This window comes from Pseudophryne corroboree, chromosome 6 (genome assembly GCF_028390025.1).
Source record: "Pseudophryne corroboree isolate aPseCor3 chromosome 6, aPseCor3.hap2, whole genome shotgun sequence".
Lineage (NCBI taxonomy): Eukaryota > Metazoa > Chordata > Amphibia > Anura > Myobatrachidae > Pseudophryne > Pseudophryne corroboree.
In genome coordinates, this window is record NC_086449.1 from 722,236,650 (window position 1) to 722,262,042 (window position 25,393).

Sequence of the window (25,393 nt, forward strand, 5' to 3'; positions counted from 1 at the left end):
AAATAGATTTATCGGTAAGTAAAATCTTATTTTCTCTAACGTCCTAGTGGATGCTGGGGACTCCGTCAGGACCATGGGGATTATACCAAAGCTCCCAAACGGGCGGGAGAGTGCGGATGACTCTGCAGCACCGAATGAGAGAAACTCCAGGTCCTCCTCAGCCAGGGTATCAAATTTGTAGAATTTTACAAACGTGTTCCCCCCTGACCACGTAGCTGCTCGGCAAAGTTGTAAAGCCGAGACCCCTCGGGCAGCCGCCCAAGATGAGCCCACCTTCCTTGTGGAATGGGCATTTACAGATTTTGGCTGTGGCAGGCCTGCCACAGAATGTGCAAGCTGAATTGTACTACAAATCCAACGAGCAATAGTCTGCTTAGAAGCAGGAGCACCCAGCTTTTTGGGTGCATACAATATAAACAGCAAGTCAGACTTTCTGACTCCAGCCGTCCTGGAATTATATATATATATATATATATATATTTTCAGGGCCCTGACAACGTCTAGCAACTTGGAGTCCTCCAAGTCCCTAGTAGCCGCAGGCACCACAATAGGTTGTTTCAGGTGAAACGCTGACACCACCTTAGGAAGAAACTGGGGACAAGTCCGCAGTTCTGCCCTGTCCGAATGGAAAATTAAATATGGGCTTTTGTAAGACAAAGCCGCCAATTCTGACAATCGCCTGGCCGAGGCCAGGGCCAACAGCATGGTCACTTTCCATGTGAGATATTTCAAATCCACAGATTTGAGCGGTTCAAACCAATATGATTTGAGGAATCCCAACACTACGTTGAGATCCCACGGTGCCACTGGAGGCACAAAAGGGGCTGTATATGCAATACTCCCTTGACAAACGTCTGGACTTCAGGAACCGAAGCCAATTCTTTCTGGAAGAAAATCTACAGGGCCGAAACTTGAACCTTAATGGACCCCAATTTGAGGCTCATAGACACTCCTGTTTGCAGGAAGTGCAGAAATCGACCTAGTTGAAATTTCTTCGTGGGGCCTTCCTGGCCTCACCCACGCAACATATTTTCACCACATGTGGTGATAACGTTGTGCGGTCACCTCCTTCCTGGCTTTGACCAGGGTAGGTATGACCTCTTCTGAAATGCCTTTTCCCTTAGGATCCGGCGTTCAACCGCCATGCCGTCAAACGCAGCCGCGGTAAGTCTTGGAACAGACATGGTACTTGCTGAAGCAAGTCCCTTCTTAGCTCCCGAGGCCATTAGTCCTCTGTGAGCATCTCTTGAAGTTCCGGGTACCAAGTCCCTCTTGGCCAATCCGGAGCCACGAGTATAGTTCTTACTCCTCTACGTCTTATAATTCTCAATACCTTGGTTATGAGAAGCAGAGGAGGGAACACATACACCGACTGTTACACCCACGGTGTTACCAGGACGTCCACAGCTATCGCCTGAAGGTCTCGTGACCTGGCGCAATACCTGTCCCGTTTTTTGTTCGGGCGGGACGCCATCATGTCCACCTTTGGTCTTTCCCAACGGTTCACAATCATGCGGAAAACTTCCCGATGAAGTTCCCACTCTCCCGGGTGGAGGTCGTGCCTGCTGAGGAAGTCTGCTTCCCAGTCGTCCACTCCCGGAATGAACACTGCTGACAGTGCTATCACATGATTTTCCGCCTAGCGAAAAATCCTTGCAGTTTTGCCACTGCCCTCCTGCTTCTTGTGCCGCCCTTTCTGTTTACGTGGGCGACTGCCGTGATGTTATCCCACTGGATCAATACCGGCTGACCTTGAAGCAGAGGTCTTGCTAAGCTTAGAGCATTATAAATTTGCTCTTAGCTCCAGTATATTTATGTGGAGAGAATTCTCCAGACTTGATCACACTCCCTGGAAATTTTTTTTCCCTGTGTGACTGCTCCCCAGCCTCTCAGGCTGGCCTCCGTGGTCACCAGCATCCAATCCTGAATGCCGAATCTGCGGCTCTCTAGAAGATGAGCACTCTGTAATCACCACAGGAGAGACACCCTTGTCCTTGGATATAGGGTTATCCGCTGATGCATCTGAAGATGCGATCCGGACCATTTGTCCAGCAGATCCCACTGAAGAGTTCTTGCGTGAAATCTGCCGAATGGAATCGCTTCGTAATAAGCCACCATTTTTACCAGGACTCTTGTGCAATGATGCACTGACACTTTTCCTGGTTTTAGGAGGATCCCGATTAGCTCGGATAACTCCCTGGCTTTCTCCTCTGGGAGAAACACCTTTTTCTGGACTGTGTCCAGAATCATCCCTAGGACCAGCAGACGTGTCGTCGGAACAACTGCGGTTTTGGAATATTTAGAATCCACCCGTGCTGTCGTAGAACTACTTGAGATAGTGCTACTCCGACCTCCAACTGTTCTCTGGACCTTGTTCTTATCAGGAGGTCGTCCATTTTCTTTGAAGATGAATCCTCATTTCGGTCATTACCTTGGTAAGGACCCGGGGTGCCTTGGACAATCCAACGGCATCGTCTGAAACTGATAGTGACAGTTCTGTACCACGAACCTGAGGTACCCTTGGTGAGAAAGGCAAATTTTGGGACATGGAGGTAAGCATCCCTGATGTCCCGGGACACCATATAGTCCCCTTCTTCCCGGTTCGCTATCACTGCTCTGAGTGACTGCATCTGGATTTGAACCTTTGTAAGTGTTCAAATATTTCAGATTTAGAATAGGTCTCACCTAGCCTTCTTGCTTCAGTACCACCATATAGTGTGGAATAATACCCCTTTCCTTGTTGTAGGAGGGGTAATTTTATTATCACCTGCTGGGAATACAGCTTGTGAATTGTTTTCAATACTGCCTCCCTGTCGGAGGGAGACATTGGTACAGCAGACTACAGGAACCTGCGAGGGGGAAACGTCTCGACATTCCAATCTGTACCCCTTGGATACTACTTGTAGGATCCAGGGGTCCTGTACGGTCCCAGCGTCATGCTGAGAACTTGGTAGAAGCGGTGGAGGGCTTCTGTTCCTGGGAATGGGCTGCCTGCTGCAGTCTTCTTCCCTTTCCTCTATCCCTGGGCAGATATGACTCTTATATGGACGAAAGGACTGAGGCTGAAAAGACGGTGTCTTTTTCTGCAGAGATGTGACTTAGGGTAAAAAACGGTGGATTTTCCAGCAGTTGCCGTGGCCACCAGGTCCCATGGACCGACCCCAAATAATTCCTCCCCTTTATACGGCAATACATCTTTGTGCCGTTTGGAATCTGCATCACCTGACCACTGTCGTGTCCATAAACATCTTCTTGCAGATATGGACATCGCATTTACTCTTGATGCCAGAGTGCAAATATCCCTCTGCGCATCTCGCATATATAGAAATGCATCCTTTAAATGCTCTATAGTCAATAAAATACTGTCCCTGTCAAGGGTATCAATATTTTTAGTCAGGGAATCCGACCAAGCCACCTCAGCTCTGCACATCCAGGCTGAGGCGATCGCTGGTCGCAGTATAACACCAGCATGTGTGTGTATACTTTTTAGGATATTTTCCAGCCTCCTATCAGCTGGCTCCTTAAGTACGGCCCTATCTGTAGATGGTACCGCCACTTGTTCTGATAAGCATGTGTTCGCCATATTCACCCTAAGGGGTGTTTCCCAACGCGCCCTAACTTCTGGCGGGAAAGGGTATACCGCCAATAATTTTCTATCGGGGGAAACCCACGCATCATCACACACTTCATTTAATTTATCTGATTCAGGAAAAACTACAGGTAGTTTTTTCACATCCCACATAATACCCCTTTTTTGTGGTACTTGTAGTATCAGAAATATGTAACACCTCCTTCATTGCCCTTAACGTGTGGCCCTAAAGGAAAATACGTTTGTTTCTTCACCGTCGACACTGAAATCAGTGTCCGTGTCTGGGTCTGTGTCGACCGACTGAGGTAAATGGGCGTTTTACAGCCCCTGACGGTGTTTGAGACGCCTGGACAGGTACTAATTTGTTCGCCCGCCGTCTCATGTCGTCAACCGGCTTGCAGCGTGTTGACATTATCACGTAATTCCATAAATAAGCCATCCATTCCGGTGTCGACTCCCTAGAGAGTGACATCACCATTACAGGCAATTTGCTCCGCCTCCTCACCAACATTTTCCTCATACATGTCGACACACACGTACCGACATACAGCACACACATAGGGAATGCTCTGATAGAGGACAGGACCCACTAGCCCTTTGGGGAGACAGAGGGAGAGTTTGCCAGCACACACCAAAACGCTATAATTATACAGGGACAACCTTTATATAAGTGTTCCTCCCTTATAGCATTTTAATATATATTCATATCGCCAAATCAGTGCCCCCCCTCTCTGTTTTAACCCTGTTTCTGTAGTGCAGTGCAGGGGAGAGCCTGGGAGCCTTCCCACCAGCATTTCTGTGAGGGAAAATGGCGCTGTGTGCTGAGGAGAATAGGCCCCGCCCCTTTTCGGCGGGCTTCTTCTCCGGAGTCTGTGATATCTGGCAGGGGTTAAATACATCCATATAGCCTCAAGGGCTATATGTGATGTATTTTTCGCCATACAGGTATTATTCATTGCTGCCCAGGGCGCCCCCCCCGCGCCCTGCACCCTCCGTGACCGCTGTGTGAAGTGTGCTGACAACAATGGCGCACAGCTGCAGTGCTGTGCGCTACCTGATGAAGACTGAAAGTCTTCTGCCGCCTGGTTCCGGACCTCTTCAATCTTCAGCATCTGCAAGGGGGGTCGGCGGCGCGGCTCCGGGACGAACCCCAGGGCGAGACCTGTGTTCCGACTCCCTCTGGAGCTAATGGTGTCCAGTAGCCTAAGAAGCCAATCCATCCTGCACGCAGGTGAGTTCACTTCTCTCCCCTAAGTCCCTCGATGCAGTGAGCCTGTTGCCAGCAGGACTCACTGAAAATAAAGAACCTAAAAACTTTTTCTAAGCAACTCTTTAAGAGAGCCACCTAGATTGCACCCTGCTCGGACGGGCACAAAAACCTAACTGAGGCTTGGAGGAGGGTCATAGGGGGAGGAGCCAGTACACACCATGTGATCCTAAAAGCTTACTTTTTGTGCCCTGTCTCCTGCGGAGCCGCTATCCCCCATGGTCCTGACGGAGTCCCCAGCATCCACTAGGACGTTAGAGAAATGAAGGGTGGTCTTCAGTTTGCCGGCTGTCGGGATCCAGGCGCACAGTATACCGGCGCCGCAATCCCGACAGCCGGCATACCAACACCTTTTCTCCCTCTTGGGGGTCCACGACCCCCCTGGAGGGAGAATAGACAGTGTGGCGCACGCAGCGCGCCACCGTGCCCGCAGCGTTGTGAGTGCAGTGAGCCCGCAAGGGGCTCATTTGTGCTCGGCCAGCTGTCGGTATGCCAGCGGTCGGGATTCCAGCGCCGGTATACTGGCCGCCGGGAGCCCGGCCGTCGGCATACCCTACCACACCCGAAAATGAACAACTGCTGCCGAGAGATGTCTCTCTAGAAGCATTGGGACAGGGGCCCCTTCAGTATGTTGTTATGGCTATGCTCCTGGTTCCAGGATCTTTTTACCTGGTTGACCATCAATCATTCTATACAGATCACTAAAAGGCGTATCTATGGGGCTTATTTATATTAACAGGATGCCAACTAGCGCAATGCTATGCTGGAATCCTTATAAACCAATCCTATAACAGCTTTTAGCAGTCTAGCGTAGTCAGACTAATGGAAGCTAATATCTTATTGGTTATAGCAAATGTCATCTACTTTCGCCATTATGCTAAAATACGGCCATATTGGAAAGGGTACGACAGATCCACCTCTGCGCAAATTATTCTCACACTACATCAATGAGGAGATTAGTCCCTGTTACTTTAAACAAAACCTGATAATTATTACAGAAATCTGCATAAGTGATCAGTGAAATCAGAAAGATGTTATTCTAATCAAGAAGCAGTCGGTAAAATGCTTTAAATCTTTAAAATAAACAATATTTCTTACAAAAGCATCAGTTTTCATTGTTGAAGGAAATCATCAATAACTACACGAATGGCTAAAATAGGAATTATAGATTTATGAGTTTTGCACAGTACAATCCCTTGTCCATTCATCTTTTAAATAGTTTATATAGAACATGGTAATTCAGCCTAAAAAGACTGCCTTTTGCCACTGGGAAAGGCCAAAACAATTGCGTATTTCATTAATCTTTACAGTGAAATAAAACTATACACAGTGCCTTAACAGAACAGTCATTTAGGAAAGTAATTTGTCCTGCTGACTTGAAAAGTGGAAAGGTTTTGACATCTAATAAATAATACTTTAAATAAACGCAATATAGGCTTCTATTGCAAGTCTTGCTGTGTTACGGTACAAATCCCACTTCTCACTCCAGCCAAAGAGGCTTGCGAGGCGAACGCCACTCTGCCTTGCAGAGTACAACAAAGTCATCTTCTTTGCCGGTCCCTGATCTCTCACAGAATCTGGCCAGGCTGCACCATATGTGGTGGCACACAGACTCTGTAGATGTCCACGGCCTTATATGGCAATCATAGGGGTGTTTATCCAGGAAAGGAGGAAATGGTACCCTCTGTGTAGTAACTGGGGCTGGCGCCTGGCATTTTGAAGCAAACGGTCAATGTTTTCCACTTCCCTGCATAGTTCATAGGCTGCAAACTTGATGAACGCTGCCACAAATTGCAGCTTGTTTGTTTTTTCAATGAGTGAAGATGAAGACGTTCATATAATTCCAAAGAGAATCTTCCATGAACGTTAGCCGGCTATTGGACATCGACAATATGGGAATTGAAGAAATTCCAGTGACTTGGATTAACAGGGTAAAAATAAAGACGTATCTTTTTGTCACAAGCTTTTTTTAACTTTAACGCTACATCCCTAATTATCTAGATGACTCAAACCTGATTTTCTAGAGATGATTTCAATTGGTCTCCAATTATTATAACAAAATGTACTGGAGACTTTTTTCAAGACAGGTACTACAAGATACTTTAGGGTAAAACTTCATAGCAGAATTATGCTCAGTTCTCATAAGAAAAATGTCTACCTGAACTCCGGATACGCCTTACCTGCTAGTTATTAACTAGCCAATCAACTCAAGCCCGGAAACCTGCCTCACATCTGAATTCTAGGCACAACCCATAGCATTGTTTTAGAGTCCCATAAATTTGTTCCCTTTGTCACATAAATGCAAAGCTTTATTACGCTGTTAGTCTTGACAGAAAGCCCTGCAGAAAGTTGTTTAGGGATTAAATCTCTAAAACAAGCCATTTCCCAACAGCGGCCTTTCACTATTTCATGTCTGGTTAGACGGAATTTCATCTTAGGGGAAGCAGGCTGTCTCTCACACCATATGGCAAATGGTCGTGCATAGCAATTAGCTTGGCTGATTAATAGTGAGCAGACTCTAATTTTATGCTTATAACCAAAGCTCCATTTCTACCTCTTGTGCAACATCAGCATTTCCCAGCATCCTCTGAGATCGGGCTAATACAACTCATTCTCTTTGGAGGTGGATATCTAACCCATCGCTAAATCCAATTTCACTATAATTGGGAAGGTTGTTTTAAATGTAAGGATTTAGAGGTAGTGTTCTATTATATCATCTGAAATGTGTTGAATGTAAATACATACTTGCTTTTGTACAAATTACATCCATGAATGTTAAATAAAGAATTAATATCCCAAATGTGTACACCTATGATAGTTAATATGCCAAACGTGTACACTCACTATAATATCCCAATTGTGTAGACCCATATTATCCAAATTGTACACACCCATTATATCCCAAATGTGTACACCCTTTATAATATCCAAAATGTGTATACCTATTATAATATCCCAAATGTGTACACCACTAAAATATCCCAATTGTATACACCCATTCTAATATTCCAAATGTGTACACCCATTATAATATCCCAAATGTGTATACCTATTATAATATCCCAAATGTGTACACCACAATAATATCCCAATTGTATACACCCATTCTAATATCCCAAATGTGTATACCTATTATAATATCCCAAATGTATATACCACAGTAATATCCCAATTGTATACACACCATTATAATATCCTAATTGTATACACCCATTATAATATCCCAAATGTGTACACCTATTATAATATCCCAAATGTGTATACCTACAGTATTAGCCTGTACCAAATATGTACACCTATTATAAAATCCCAGATATATCCACTTATTATAATATCATAGATATGTACACCTATGATAAGTAATATCCCAAATGTGTACACCTATAATATCCCAAATATGTACACCTATTATAATAGTCGAGATATGTACACCTATTATAATATTCCAGATATGTACACCTATTATAATAGTCCGGATATGTACACTTATTATAATATTCCAGATATGTACACCTATGATAATTAATATCCCAAACATGTTTACTATTTATGAAGTGAATAAACCTTTATTGCTTTTCTTTTCTTTCACATCTTATATGCCGCCTACAAGTCACTGGCATTGTAAGCAGAGAAAGCAGTACGATTCCACAGATGATCCCCTTTAGATATATTTTCATAGAGATGACTATAAAAGTAATTACAAAATCTCTGCTTTATAGCTAAAAAAGCTGCCCAAGGATCTTAAATGGCAACTTCAACTCCTTACAAGTTCATCTTGCAGTAAGATGACGTGTTCATGCTTGAATATTTTCCAAAGTAGGAAGTGTACTGGGTGGGAGGAAGTGTTCAGCAGTCTCAGGAGCAACCTCTATGGTTCTACTAGCTCTGAGGAAGGAGCTTTAAGTAAAACTGATGAAAAAACTTATGGGTCTATTCATGAAGCAGTGAAAAGAGTGGAGAAAAGGACCAGTGGAGAAGTTGCCTATGGCAACCAATCAGCTTTGAAGAAAGTCTTTATCAAGTACATTCTATAAAATGAAAGTGAGATGCTGATTGGTTGCCAGGGGCAACTTCTCCACTAGTCTGTTTCTCCATTATCTTCACTGCTTTATGAATAGACCCCTATATCAATTACTGATAATAATTTGCCCATAAATGTTCCAATCCATTTTACATCTATAAATCACTTGTTTTTTCATTTTGCACAAATAATGTCATTTACACCAATAATGTATTTTGTATTTAATTACTTTTTAAAGCCATCTAAAAAAAACTGTATTTTTCAAAAATGATTTGGTGATAGTTATACTGTTAAATAGGACCATTAAAATGTAATTAGTAATTAGTAAATGAGTATTGAGTATATAAACAGAGGATCAAGGGAACACAGGCGAACGGTTAGGCGAACCGTGGCCAGAGCCATAGCCATAGCTGAAAGCTCTACCCGGTACAGGCCCTTATTATTGCGCTTTACTCACATAGAAAGGATTGGTCTGCACTGAAAGAAATTCCGTTCGCCTAAATCATTTATGCTGCTGAGCGGCAATTTCCAGCACTGAAAAGGTTAAGTAAATAATGTTAGCCGCACAGCAGTGGGAGCTTTGTTTAATGCCTGTCCGCCGAGCAAATAAACAGCATCTTTTACCAGTCTGTATGCAGCGAGGCAAATGGTAATCTCTGGTATTAGCTGCCTGACATTTTAAATATGGCTTTTCTGTCTAAAGTATACTGTACAAATAGCATAATTTGCCTTCAACTACTTCACGATTCCCCTGCTGTGAGCTGAGAATTTTTTTTCCTTCTTCTCCTCCGTTGTATTTATAAATGGAAAAATCCATACTATCAGCAAAGTAACCCAACAAGATGATAAACACTGCTAACCACACCAGTAGGAGAGCGGAGGTATGTGGGTGTATGCGTGTGTGATCAGGAGTGGGTGTTAAGTGCCTGTCAATCACAGCAGCTCCTGTCCATCTATATTGCTGCTGTGTGCAATTTGTGAACCTGGGCTGTACAGGATCCCGGCGATGTTACCTAATTATATATGGGTGTGATTGGTAAAGGGTGAAACTAAGCAGAAGCAGGCAACATTGAGCCTCAATTTACATAATGCAGATATAAAAATGTGTAAAAAAAAAGTTATATATGGTAAATTAATACAGTTGCAACATGACAAAAAAAATGTATTAGTACATAGTTAAAGCGTTTCATGTAAACTTAATTAACATTCACTTACTCAATAGTGTATAAAACAAAAATACATATATAGCAGTCTTCCTATTTATTCCAGGAATGCATTCTTTTTGTGTCTCCTCTGTCTACCTGGCATTTCCTGCTTAATGCCAATGTCTCCATTATGCTAATGACATTGATTCAGTAACATTCTGTAGTTGAATTCAAGTCTCCAATCTTCCCTTCTACCCATCTACTCCTAACCTTTTCCTTTTCTTCTTTTTTTTTTACTGGTTATAAAACTTTATTTATAAACACTATACCTGACACTGGCCCCGTATTTGTGAGGGGAACAGAAAGGCTAAAATAATATCTAAGAAAATGTCTATTTAATTATTTTATAAACACCAGGGTAGTTTAAAAACACTTGATAGTGTAATAACGGGCATACACTAGGTCGATATCGTGTACGAATACACAATATCGAACCACTGCATGCATTATCGTGCATGTTTTTGGTGCGAATATGATGCGATGCGCGGCCCCACGGGTCGTACATCGCATCAACTGATCATATGTGCTGTACATACTGTATGATCAGTCGACCCCGTCCGCCGGCAATTGCGGTGGTACGATAGATCATATGATGCTAAAGCACCGTACAATCTATCGCGCGTCGGGGAGCTGGCGAGGGGGGGGGGGGGGGTCGTAGGACGGCTCGCAAGTCATCCTAATGTATGAGCGGCATAACAGCATTACCATGTGCAATTCGTGTATCGAATTTAATATACTAAGGCTCGGTACACACTTGCCGATGCAAATCCAGTGGCGCACCCAGGGGGGGTTTCCGAGTACCCAGAAACCCCCCTCCACTAAAAAAAAAATGTTTTTTTTTATTTTTTTAGCTGCATGAGTATTATTAATGACTGTCTAGCATCCTCTGCAGCCTGCTGTCTTCCTGGTGGCACTTGCAAGTGCAATAAAAGTTTACTTTATTTTAATTATAGTACATATATATCCATGTGCCTACATATATACACATGTATATACATACATACATACATACAGCTAGAAGCATTGCTGAATGTGGAGAGGTACGATTACGGTTTTCTGTCCACAGTTTGATGTGATTTAGTGGAAAGCTGCTCTACGAGCTGTTTCCAATTTAATTGGTTCCAATACTATTGCTCTTAGAAACCTCCAAACCAAGTGGGGTTCAGTGGATAAGCATAAAATGAGTCACATCTAATAATCGGTTGAATTGATATCCCATGTGGTGAAATCGAGTTCGATATCACTTTTTAAGTGTTTTTATTTGCCTTTTGGAGACACGCTAACTCGCTAAGTTGCTTGTTCATACTGTGATTTTTTGATTATAAATAAAATACCCCTGATGAAGTCTGTAGGACGAAACGCGTTGGGTTAAGACAGCGATTTTGTCATTTCTTCATGGAGGATTAATCATCATGTTGATATGTGACTGAAATGAATTGTTACCAACATCAATATCTGTATGAAACATTGACTGTCATTTTGGACATACTGTGATACAGCTCATTTTTACTGTGTTTTATAAAAATAAATAAGTCTATTTCTTATGACTATTTTATTGTACAAGTGAAAATATTTTTGACATACCAAAGAATACCACCAGCTCCCTGGGGAAACTTTTTTTCTTTGTTGTTCATAACCATTATACCCCGTCTAACAGGGGGTATTTTCCTTAAGGTGTAGCTCTATATACTGTTAGCGCGAGAAAGTCTTATACTTTTTATACATACATACATATAAACACACACACACATATGATATATATATATATATATACATGTGTATATATATGTGTACTGTATGTGTGTGTATATATATATATATATATATACGTATGCATGTTTAATATGCTATGTATATGTGTATATGGGTTCATCTCCCGGCGGCCGGCCTCCCGGCGACCAGCATACCGGCGCCGGGAGGCCGGCCGCCGGCTTACCAACAGTGTGGCGAGCGCAAATGAGCCCCTTGCGGGCTCGCTGCGCTCGCCACACTACGCGCGCCACACTATTCTATTCTCCCTCCAGGGGGGTCGTGGCCCCCCATGAGGGAGAATAACACACAGACACACTAGTTTTACGGACCCAGCATATACTGGATCACCTCAGTCCCCACCCCCGTGATTGGCTCCGCCCAGTTCTGGAAACCCCCCCATGCAAATCCTGCGTTTGCCACTGAAATCAGATGTGATATTGTGCAAGATTTCCCCCCCTCCCCAACGATATCATTTACACACACTGAACGATATAGTTTGCTATACTGGATGACGGCATCCGGCCACATCCAGTCTTATACAGTATCTTTAGATTTCAAGGTGAAAACTAAAAATATTGTACATCGTTAACGACCCTCCGGAGTGTGCATCCTCAACAATATAGTGAATACACACTGGATGATGCGATGCGCCAGATCGTACAATATATCGGGTGCACATCGATAAGTGTGTACCCAGCCTTAGAGGAAGCAAGCCATGACAGTTTGAATAAAATCAGATACGTTTATGTAGGTGTGTTATGTGTTGCTGAGTTGCATATGTGAAAATATCAGATCAGATCTTAAAAGAGAAAGTGCGTCACACAAATAGGAATATGATGAGACGAATGTCCAACTGTAACACCTTGTACTAACTTTTTACCCCACTTTAAAACATACCATAATCGTGTTCATGAACACTGAATAATAAATCACTGTACTGGGTACTGGTAGAACACAAGATAACGAAATCCCCTTAATAAAGTGACATCCTGCTTCTCCCACCTATTACCGATATTATGATAACTCAAACTTAATTTAATAATGAAGATAAATTAATTTTTATTGAACCAATAAGTTAGTCAATTTAATCTATGTAAGTGTATCATTACAATTGAATAAATAAGTTTAAAAAAAGCAGAATATGAGCACACTGGGAAGTGGCTCAGGGGCCAGGTGTGTGACAGGTATAGGCCATACCGTGGGGTGTATTCAATTTTTGTCGGAACTGCCGTCTTGTCGGAAAAACGTCAGTTTCCGACTTTTTCAGGTCGAAAACTGTTCCGACCTATTCAATGGAGCCACCGTTTTTGCGACAAGTCGGCAATTCTGATTTGCGGAAAACACGTGGATCGGCGGATTAGCCACTGATCGCGTGTTTTGTCGGATTCGCGGCTATAACCCGGTTTTAGCCCTGTTTCCGACAATGTCAATCCGGCTTTACAAAAAGTCGGATTGGCATTGTCGAGAACGGCCAAATCATGCCGAATTTGGCCGATCATTGAATACTGAAATGTTGGATCCTTTCCGTCGAAAAGGATCCGACATCAATTGAATATACCACAGTATGTGTATTCCAGACTACATTTGTAGCATAGATTACAGGACTATCTACAAATACCTTTAACTTGACAACATACTAATTTAGTAGTTGATTCATCTGAAGACTAATGTCCTCATTTAAAACCAACCACAGTATATTATATTGAAGACTGACTTGCATGATTTTTTAAGTGTAAATTAGACGCTTTTAATATGCTGGATGTGGGATGAATATAGATTTACTAGGATTCAGGTTCACTAATGACATCAGATAGACTCTCAATATTGGTTCAGCCCTCAAAACTGGCTACCCCTGACTGGAGACAAGTACACTTACCTGCACATGATCTCATGTGTGAGGAGAACTCTGCACATTTCAGGGTTTTTGTCTTGTCCCTCGTATATGATGGCCTAGAAGGAGTAGAGAAAATGTAAGTGACTACAGTTCAGAAAATCAGGATAAAACCAAAGTTAGCGGTAGGGCATTCCACAGTATATGAGCAGGGACAAGCAAGATAAGTTACAAAAGTGGTAGCAGAATTTGATCACACTGTAGAATGGCTCAGTCAGATTGCCAGGCATGTCAGAATGACAGGGTATATGGAAAGTCTTAGGAAACAAGTCACCCTTCTCTGAATATAAAAAGCACTTCTGAGAAAGTATCAGGGAAAGAGAGAGTGGGTGTGAAGAGGAGACAAAAAAAGAAGGGGAAAAGCTGAGCATTACAGCTGGTGTGTAGTATACATTGTGTGTAAGATAGATAGATAGATAGATAGATAGATAGATAGATAGATAGATAGATAGATAGATAGATAGATAGATAGATAGATAGATAGATTAGATAGATAGATAGATAGATAGATAGATAGATAGATAGATAGATAGATAGATAGATAGATAGATAGATAGATAGATAGATAGATAGATATTTGGGGGTAAATGTAATAGCTAGATTGGACACACTAAATCACATGACCGTACATTATTTCCCAGCAGTGTCAGACTGGGGCATGAAGGGCCCACCAGGGGAATGCAGTGATAGGGGCCCATACTTAGGGGTGTGTCAAGCCTACAAAGAGGGTGTAGCCAGCCTCCAAAGAGGTTTGAAGTAAACAATTGTCTTGTGCAGTATAATGTAACATATCTACCATGTATAATACAAGTGCACGGTCTGGAACCTGATCCATAAAGGAAGGAGTGGGCCCTCAGGCAGTGGGGCCCACCGGTGGTTTCCCCTGTACCACTGTGGGCCAGTCCGACCCTGTTTCCCAGTGACTTACACGCCTCCCATTTGATTAAATATACTACTCTCAAGTGTGCGGTTGCACCTTCATATATAGTGGAGATTGCCACCTCTGCTATACATATATATATATATATATATATATATATATAGCTATATATCTATATATATATATAGAAATTCAATGCAGGAACGGCACTCAGAGACAACAGCAGGTCAAAAAACGTGTATTAGCAGTCTACGATCGTTTCGGAGCACAAAGCTCCGTCGTCAGGACAAATAGCCACAGTGTCCTGACGACGGAGCTTTGTGCTCCGAAACGATCGTAGACTGCTAATACACGTTTTTTGACCTGCTGTTGTCTCTGAGTGCCGTTCCTGCATTGAATTTCTACATATCTATTGTTCTGGCACCTGAGCAAGTTGATCTCTTTGAGGAGTGCCGGCTGCTGCTGTACACACATATATATATATATATATATACATATATATAGACCGCTATTGGTTGAAACGCGTTGGGCGTGGCTACACACCGTGGGCGTTGTTACGAAGCCAGTGTAACAGAATCGGCCAGACGGAGCACAGCCATAACGGTTTTTAAACATTGCTGTGATTGTGATTATAAACTGAAATGTACGTGGACATTGCATTTTTATTTATAAAGGAAATATCTTTTAACTCATAAGTGCGCTCTCCTAATTCTTCTTAGCATATATATATATATATATATATATATATACACATTTATATACAGTACAGTGTCTAGTGTAAGATACCCTCACTAGCAAGTAGAGATGAGCGCCTGAAATTTTTCGGGTTTTGTGTTTTGGTTTTGGGTTCGGTTCCGCGGCCGTGTTTTGGGTTCGAACGCGTTTTGGCAAAACCTCACCGAATTTTTTTTGTCGGATTCGGGTGTGTTTTGGATTCGGGTGTTTTTTTCAAAAAACACTAAAAAACAGCTTAAATCATAGAATTTGGGGGTCATTTTGATCCCAAAGTATTATTAACCTCAAAAACCATAATTTACACTCATTTTCAGTCTATTCTGAATACCTCACACCTCACAATATTATTTTTAGTCCTAAAATTTGCACCGAGGTCGCTGTGTGAGTAAGATAAGCGACCCTAGTGGCCGACACAAACACCGGGCCCATCTAGGAGTGGCACTGCAGTGTCACGCAGGATGTCCCTTCCAAAAAACCCTCCCCAAACAGCACATGACGCAAAGAAAAAAAGAGGCGCAATGAGGTAGCTGTGTGAGTAAGATTAGCGACCCTAGTGGCCGACACAAACACCGGGCCCATCTAGGAGTGGCACTGCAGTGTCACGCAGGATGGCCCTTCCAAAAAACCCTCCCCAAACAGCACATGACGCAAAGAAAAAAAGAGGCGCAATGAGGTAGCTGTGTGAGTAAGATTAGCGACCCTAGTGGCCTACACAAACACCGGGCCCATCTAGGAGTGGCACTGCAGTGTCACGCAGGATGTCCCTTCCAAAAAACCCTCCCCAAACAGCACATGACGCAAAGAAAAAAAGAGGCGCAATGAGGTAGCTGTGTGAGTAAGATTAGCGACCCTAGTGGCCGACACAAACACCGGGCCCATCTAGGAGTGGCACTGCAGTGTCACGCAGGATGTCCCTTCCAAAAAACCCTCCCCAAACAGCACATGACGCAAAGAAAAAAAGAGGCGCAATGAGGTAGCTGACTGTGTGGGTAAGATTAGCGACCCTAGTGGCCGACACAAACACCGGGCCCATTTAGGAGTGGCACTGCAGTGTCACGCAGGATGTCCCTTCCAAAAAACCCTCCCCAATCAGCACATGATGCAAAGAAAAAGGTTAGGTGGTATACAATTATGGACGGACTGCCTGCCGAGTGCAGACACAGAGGTAGCCACAGCCGTGAACTACCGTACTGTACTGTGTCTGCTGCTAATATAGACTGGTTGATAAAGAGATGTCGTAGTAGTATGTATGTATAAAGAAGAAAAAAAAACCACGGTTAGGTGGTATACAATTATGGACGGACTGCCTGCCGAGTGCAGACACAGAGGTAGCCACAGCCGTGAACTACCGTACTGTGTCTGCTGCGACTGGATGATAAATGATATAAAAAATATATATATATCACTACTGCAGCCGGACAGGTATATATTATATATTATATAATGACGGACCTGCTGGACACTCTGTCAGCAGAATGAGTTTTATTTTTATAGAATAAAAAAAAAAACCAACACACAAGTGAAGTCACACGACGAGTGTTTAACTTTTTCAGGCAATCACAATATAAGTATACGACTAACTATACTGGTGGTCAGTGTGGTCAGGTCACTGGTCAGTCACACTGGCAGTGGCACTCCTGCAGCAAAAGTGTGCACTGTTTAATTTTAATATAATATTATGTACTCCTGGCTCCTGCTATAACCTATAACTGGCACTGCAGTGCTCCCCAGTCTCCCCCACAATTATAAGCTGTGTGAGCTGAGCAGTCAGACAGATATATAATATATATAGATGATGCAGCACACTGGGCTGAGCCTGAGCAGTGCACACAGATATGGTATGTGACTGAGTCACTGTGTGTATCGCTTTTTTCAGGCAGAGAACGGATATATTAAATAAACTGCACTGTCTGGTGGTCACTCACTATATAATATTATGTACTCCTGGCTCCTGCTATAACCTATAACTGGCACTGCAGTGCTCCCCAGTCTCCCCCACAATTATAAGCTGTGTGAGCTGAGCAGTCAGACAGATATATAATATATATAGATGATGCAGCACACTGGGCTGAGCCTGAGCAGTGCACACAGATATGGTATGTGACTGAGTCACTGTGTGTATCGCTTTTTTCAGGCAGAGAACGGATATATTAAATAAACTGCACTGTCTGGTGGTCACTCACTAGTAAACTCTCTGCACTCTCTACACTTCTACAGTACTCCTCCTAGTCCTAAGCTCCAGTAAATCTCTCTCTCTTATAATCTAAATGGAGAGGACGCCAGCCACGTCCTCTCACTATCAATCTCAATGCACGTGTGAAAATGGCGGCGACGCGCGGCTCCTTATATAGAATCCGAGTCTCGCGAGAATCCGACAGCGTCATGATGACGTTCGACCCGTGAAAAAAACCATGAAGTTCGGGCGGGTTCGGATTCAGAGAAACCGAACCCGCTCATCTCTACTAGCAAGCTTTTATTTCCATACAATTATGGAGAAACTGAAGTTTCTGCATAATCATATGGTTGGTGGCTATGCACTAATAGTGTAATGCAGGAGACTTTTCAGCAGAATGACAATTAGCAATTCAGATAACAGTCCTCATTATTATCAATGGGGACTATGATCTAACCCCTATGTACTAACCCTGAAAAGTGAAGCTTTCCAGAGTTTGCTCACATTAGTTTACAGTTACACCATCTTCAGATGGTGTAAACTTATTTTAGCCTTTTGAGGAATCTTTCATTCACCCTCCTGCAGCCTCTGTCCGACGCCAGACTCCATTCCGAAAAACGTGAAACACTCCTCCTAAATGCCTGGGAAGTAACTTGCAGGGGCAGCAGTTATCGCCTGCAGGTTTTCTTACGTACATAGCAGGGATATTTTCCTTAAAAATGTAAATATCCGCAGCGATAGAGTGGTAATAATTGCAGCAGTTATGCTATTATTAATACATATGCCCCATAACGTTATGTAATTAAAGGATGATAATAATAATAATAATAATAATAATAATATAATATTAACTCAGTTTATAGTTTCACATAATAAAATGTTCCACAAACAATTTCTTCAAGGTTTTCAATTTCAAGATTCACTTAAATTTTTTTGGAATTATTATTATTACTGTTATTATATAAAATATTAAGTACAAAACCAATACTGGTATATGTAATTTATCATTTTGTTTAGTAGTATATTGGCACTAGGTGTCATTATAATTAGACAGAAGCAGCATGCTACATGTGTTCAGGGGCGTAGTCAGAACTTTATGGGCCCCATAGCAACATTTTGAAGGGGCCCCCGTCCCAGTGCTTCTAGAGAGACACCTCTCTGCAGCAGTTGTTAATTTGATGCTCTATAATAGTGCCCTGGTTCATTTTCTGAACCATAGTAGAGCTTTATGTAATGTTATGCCCCATAGTAGCGCCCTAGTATCTTTTGTGAATCGTGGTAGTGCTAAAGTTCACCCTATGTCACATTTTAGAGCTGCAAGTACACATTATGCGGCACAGTTCCCTCCAATTCACATTATGATATATTGTGCTCCCTGTTCATATTGTGCCTCATTACAGTGACCCGGTTCATATTATATAACATTAAAATGTCCTCCAGTTCATTTTATACCATACTACAATGAGCAGGTCCAGGGGCATACCTAGATATATTGCAGGCCCCAAGGAAAAAGTTTGAAAGGACCCCTACGTACGTACCACCCAATGACAAAAAATGTATATAACACATGTAACTTTGACAGGGAAGGTGGGCCCCTCTCAGCTCTGGGCCCCATAGCAGCTGCACTGCCTGCACCTATAGTAGCTACGCCCTTGCATGTGTTGTGTAGTATACTGATGTCAGACGCTCAATTTGCAGCCCGACTACTCCATGCAGCATCCACAGCTACAGGTGGAGTGTGCAGGAAGGTCCTGTTGAAAAATAGGGATACTCCTGTGAGGAGAGCTCACTGAGGCCAAGGCATCCAGCTTACAGACTTCCTTCTGGTTCCCGGATAATAAGGTAACAGTACAGGCCATTATGAGAAGCTGCTCCCACTGACAATAGTAGATAAAACTAAAGCAACAAGTTACAGCGCAGCGCTGGGGTATCGACGGCTGGCTGGGTCCCGGCCTTGCAGCCCTGCCCTCACACGTGGTATATGTGCTCTCCCTTCGTAATTCGGGCCACGCCCCCAAGTTGGTAACCGCACGATTCAACTGTGGAGCTTTTACACAGGGCTCTGGGTGATCACCACCAAGTGTGACCACGCCCCTTACACACTTAGCCACGCCCCTTAGGCCGAAACATTGTTGAGTGAAGAGCTTTGCTTGCTGGCCCAGCTCAGCCTGCCTAATACAATTTAAGCAGCAGTCAGTCACTGCCCCTCTCCAAATCCAGCTCACTTCATACTGTATGTGGAGCATAAAAACCACTGGGATTTTGTCACGCAGAGAGGGGAAGTAGGGGAAGTAGGAGAATGGAGCAGACTATCCTGTGTGACCTCTCCACCAGGTGAAACATTCTTTGCACCTGGATTTGCTATTTAACTACTTAACTGACAAATATTTTTGAATATGTATGCATTAAGTAAATGATAGCTATTTAGAGCTAATTAAAGCATATATTTGCAAAGTAATATGCCAAGTGGTTGTCTAGCACCACCCTGTGGGTGTGTCTAGAATACACTCATGTCATTCCTAGCCCCCTCCCCAAATCAAGTCAACCACCCTGCCCTTTTAGGATTCGACCTATTCAATCAAAGTGCTGTTTATCCGACATGTCAGAAAATCCGACTTGTCGAAAAGCACGTGGTAAGCCGCTGATCCGACAGGTTTTAGCCCCGTTTTCGACAATGTCAATCCGACTTTAAATGAAAGTCGGCTAATTGAATACTGTGATGTCGGATCCTTTCCGTCAGAAAGGATCCGACATCAATTGAATACATCCCAATATCCCCCCATCCCTGTGAATTTTCCCCTTACTCTGTAGACTTTGATCCCCTCCAGTATTATTATCCTTTCCCCATCCTTCCCCAGTAGTCCTAAATCGCTATGTAACATTGGGGGTCATTCCGAGTTGATCGCTAGCTGAATTTGTTCGCTGCGCAGCGATCAGGCTAAAAATCGGCAGTTCTGCGCATGCGTATGCGGCGGCACGTGCGACGTATGGGCTCAACGAACGATGTAGTGTTGCACAGGGTCTAGCGATGCATTTCAGTCGCACTGCTGGCCGCCGAGTGATTGACATGAAGTGGGCGTTTCTGGGTGGCAACTGACCGTTTTCAGAGAGTGTGCGGAAAAACGCAGGCGTGCCAAGAAAAACGCAGGCGTGGCTGGGCGAACGCTGGGCGGGTTTGTGACGTCAAATCCGGAACTGAATGGTCTGAAGTGATCGCAAGCGCTGAGTAGGTTTTGAGCTACTCTGAAACTACACGAAAAAAATTTGTAGCCGCTCTGCGATACAACTGTTTGCACTTCTGCTAAGCTAAAATACACTCCCAGTGGGCGGCGGCATAGCGTTTGCACGGCTGCTAAAACTAGCTAGCGAGCGATCAACTCGGAATGACCCCCATTATTCCCACCCTAGTGGCTAGAAAACTCCCTATTTTCTCCACCCCTCCATCCCAGTAATGCTCTTAAGCAGAGCGCAGTGGAGCATGTGACATGCAGCTCAGTGAGGACTGATCAGTAGCACTCGGGCGGGCTTATAATCACACGTCAGTCCGCTGTGAGTGCAGTGCAGTGATCCACAATCCAGTGCTCAGAGAGGGACAACTCGCCTGTGTTTGCATCCCACATGCATCCATGCCAGACAAGTTCTCATCAATTAATTACTTCAACACAGGTGACTGCAATCATTAATTAGGTTAGGAGTCCTGTACCTGGTAGAGGGGGCCAGGTTGGAGGGTATGGACTGTCAATCACTGACGGTAGCTGCCGATCTGTGTCTGAGGTGGCAGACAGGTCATGCACAGTACAAATAAGGTAAATATATTGGTATTAAGCGCCAGCAGCTGAACCAATGCTTAAATGTTTTTCATATTTAAATAAATATTATATACACACACTACAGAAATAAAAAAGGAGAATTCCTATCTGGATGTCTTCTGTCAAATTCAGGCCTGCCAGACTAAAATATTGAAAAGCAGAGGAAATAGCTAAATGCTGGAATTCCTCAGCCGCATCTCACCAACATGTAATAGCAAACCATCTCATTTACCTGCTATAAAATAGCATGTTCTGGAGACTTATTGTGGTATCCAAAATAAATAGTTATTGTTACAATCAAAATCAGGTTTAATGTCAGGGCCCACAAATACAATAGCCTCAACCTTAACCTCCAGCATAGTTATCAGTAACTGGCGAGAAAAAAATGATCAATTGTCGCTATATAAATCAAAGCTTGTCACATATACAGTAAATCACAAGAAAGTGGGCACAGTTATCAAAGGAACCTGATCCCAGGTAGGGCAAAGCATTTTTACTAAGGGGTACATTTACTAAGCAGTGATAAGAGCGGGGAAGTGAGCCAGTGGAGAAGTGCCCATGGCAACCAATCAGCACTGAAGTAACATCTCTCATTTGCCTAATGTAAAATTATACAGAGCTGCTGATTGGTTGATGGGGAAACTTCTCCACTGGCTCACTTCTCTGCTCTTATCTCTACTTAGTAAATGTCCCCCTAAGCCTTGGATGGAGATAAAGTGCACAGAGATAAAGTACCAGCCAATCAGCTCCTAACTGCCATGTTACTGGCTGTGTTTTAAAATTGACAGTAAGGAGCTGTTTGGTTGGTGCCTTATCTCTGTCCACTTTATTTCTCTCCAAGGCCTAGTAAATAGACCTCACAGACTTGTGATTCTCAACCTAACCTGGGGTACTTATTGTGATGTTCACGGGAACTTACAAAAAACCCTGTATTGGTAGTGTGGACCGTTACAACCAGGTAATAATTCACACTTGCCTGCTCTCTCGAAACGGCCGGGAGGCTTCCAAATCTCTGGGGGCACTCCCAGCCGTCCAGAAGAATACTGAAGTCTTCCCGGGTGTGCCTGCGCCCGCCCGGCACTGTCCACCTCCCAAGTAAAGTGGGCAATCCGGGGGAAACGATGACACAAATCACACTGAATCGCGTTATCATAGCCTTTCCCCTAGGGTTGGGCCACGGTGATGCAATTGTGCCAGCATTCCACCGTCAATTTATACTACACCATGCCCCCCACCATGATGAAGGCAGCAGCCAGAAAGTCAGTGATAATTAGACACAAAAGGTCAGATTCTAACCATGTGGCTGATTGTCTAAAGGTGGGTACACATTAATAGATATATCTGCAGATCAATTGATCTGCAGATATATCTATGGACGGATCGGGCAGTGTGCTGTGCATACACACTGCCCGATCCATCGGGGACTGACGTCATGAACTGGGCGGGCATGTACACACGCCCACCCAGTTCAGCTGTCAATCACTGCCGGCCGCCGCAGCATGTGTACGGGCGGTCGGCCGACCGCCCCGTACACACACAGCGACGCGCCAATATATCGGTAGATATATTGGCCGTCGGCTGTGCTGCGCGGTCGACGCGATACGTCTGTGAACGACGGAGTTCACAGATGTATTGGCCGTACACACTGGCCGACGGACCCGCGATATATCGGCCGTTCAAGAGAACGCCCGATATATCGACCAGTGTGTACGGGCCTTAACTCTACCTGGACCTATTCAATCAACACTGCTTCCCCAAGAGGTGCACTTAGCACAGAGTTTTCTTCATAGTCTCAGATGCTGCAAGGAAGAATCCCGTTAGAGTGCAGTCTTTGGGACATAGGGCCTAATTCAAGGTTGATTGCAAAACAACATTTTCCTCTAATGGACAAAACCATGTGCACTGCAGGTGGGGCAGATATAACATGTACATAGAGAGTTAGATTTGGGTGGGTTATAGTGTTTCTGTGCAGGGTAAATACTGGCTGCTTTATTTTGACACTGCATTTTAGATTTCAGTTTGAACACACCCCACCCAAATCTAACTCTCTCTGCATATGTTATATCTGACCCACTTGCAGTGCACATGGTTTTGCCCATTAGAGGAAAATGTTGTTTTGCAATCAATCTTGAATTAGGCACATAATGCATGGGGAAACCCGTAGATTCAAGCACTTAACACCGAACCTGTGGGTTAACGCGCTGTCTGCGGATTACCACGTAGGGAAATTGGCAATTGAATAGGTGAATAGGTGTTAAACCTGGAATTTTACCCATGCCATAAACACAGCCTGGAATTAATTATGCCCCATACGAAACACATTGTCCTAGTGACCTCTAGCTCCTAGTTACAATGTCAACATACTGTATCAAAGTTCATTAGGACAACTTGTGTATTATAAGGATTGGCGTGGATTCTACTGCTAATAGAAGACACCATGGGCCGGATGTAATGAAGTCCGGGTTGGTCGGAGGGGCGGGTTCCCGGACGAACTCTGACTTTTTTTTAAAGCAGTAATCATTTATAAGGCATGGTTTTGCCATGTACATGACTGCCCCTTTAAAAAAACATCCAAGTTTTTCCTCCGGCCAACTCAGACTTCATTACATCCGGACCCTTGTGTTTTATAGTCATTAAACTACTTGGTGACTTACTGTATATCCTTATAATTTACAGAAGGGAGTATATTATCTCCCATATTATTCAAACAGTAATAACTTACATAGTAACATAGTATCTAAGGTTGAAAAAAGACAATTGTCCATCGGGTTCAACCTATTTGTGGTCTCCTATGCACGATTATTTTGTATAAAATTTTGACTGAAGTTGATGACTGCCGTTACGTTTTACCCCTCTTTTTTTATAATAACCATAGTGCGTGACTATGCCCCGTAACCCTGGATATCCTTATCCATTAGGAATTTATCGAACCCATTCTTAAAGGTGTTGACTGAGTCGGCCATTACAACTCCCTCAGGCAGGGAATTCCAAACACAGTATTGTCCTTACCGTAAAAAAGCCTTTACGCCGTATTATGCGGAATCTCCTCTCCTCTAACCTGAGCGAGTGTCCACGAGTTCTCTGTGTTGATCTAACCAAAAACAGGTCCTGCACAAGATCTGTATATTGTCCCCTTATATATTGGTAAATGTTGATCATGTCCCCTCTTAATCTCCTCTTTTCCAGTGTAAACATGCCTAGTCTTGCAAGCCTTTCCTCGTATTCCAGCGTCTCCATACCCTTAATTAGTTTGGTCGCCCGCCTTTGAACCTTTTCTAGCTCCAGGATATCCTTTTTGTAGTAAGGTGCCCAGAATTGTACACAGTATTCAAGGTGTGGCCTCACAAGTGATTTATATAATGGGAGTATAATACTCTCGTCCTTAGCATCAATTCCCCGTTTTATGCATGCTAATATCTTATTAGCCTACTTTGCTGCAGTCCTACTTTGGGTACTACTGCTTAGTTTGCTATCTATGAGGACACCTAAGTCCTTTTCTAGTACAGAATCCCCTAATTTTACCCCATTTAGTAGGTAGGTGTTATTTTTGTTCTTGTTACCACAGTGCATTACCTTACACTTGTCTGTATTGAAGTGCATTCTCCATTTCGCTGCCCAAGCTTCTAATTTAACTAAGTCATTCTGAAGTGACTCAGCATCCCCCTCTGCATTTATAACTTTACACAATTTGGTGTCATCTGCAAAAATTGACACCATGCTCTCTAGACCTTCTGTTAGGTCGTTAATGAAAATATTGAACAATAGCGGTCCTAATACAGAGCCTTGCAGCACACCACTTAGCACTTCAGTCCAAGTTGAAAAAGATCCATTAACCACAACGCGCTGCTCCCTATTATCTAACCAGTTTTTGACCCAAGTGCATATTGTGCTTCCTAGCCCTGATTCTTGTAGCTTGTAGATAAGTCTCATGTGTGGTACAGTGTCGAACGCTTTGGCAAAATCTAAAAAGTTTACATCCACCTCTTTACCCTGATCTAGGTTTGCGCTTACTGTTTCATAGAAGCCAAGTAAGTTGGTTTGACAGGATCTGTCCTTCATAAACCCATGTTG

At 43.4% G+C, this 25,393-nt stretch overlaps 1 protein-coding gene across 3 annotated transcripts in view; it reads right to left on the bottom strand.

Annotated features, from left to right (window-relative positions):
* Positions 1–25,393, bottom strand: part of EBF1 (EBF transcription factor 1) — a 449,014-nt gene that overhangs the window by 398,904 nt on the left and 24,717 nt on the right. For all 3 annotated transcript variants that reach the window (XM_063928403.1, XM_063928404.1, XM_063928402.1), the window contains exon 5: positions 13,711–13,784. In XM_063928403.1, the coding sequence (XP_063784473.1) occupies positions 13,711–13,784 (74 nt within the window). The remainder of the gene's footprint in view (positions 1–13,710; positions 13,785–25,393) is intronic.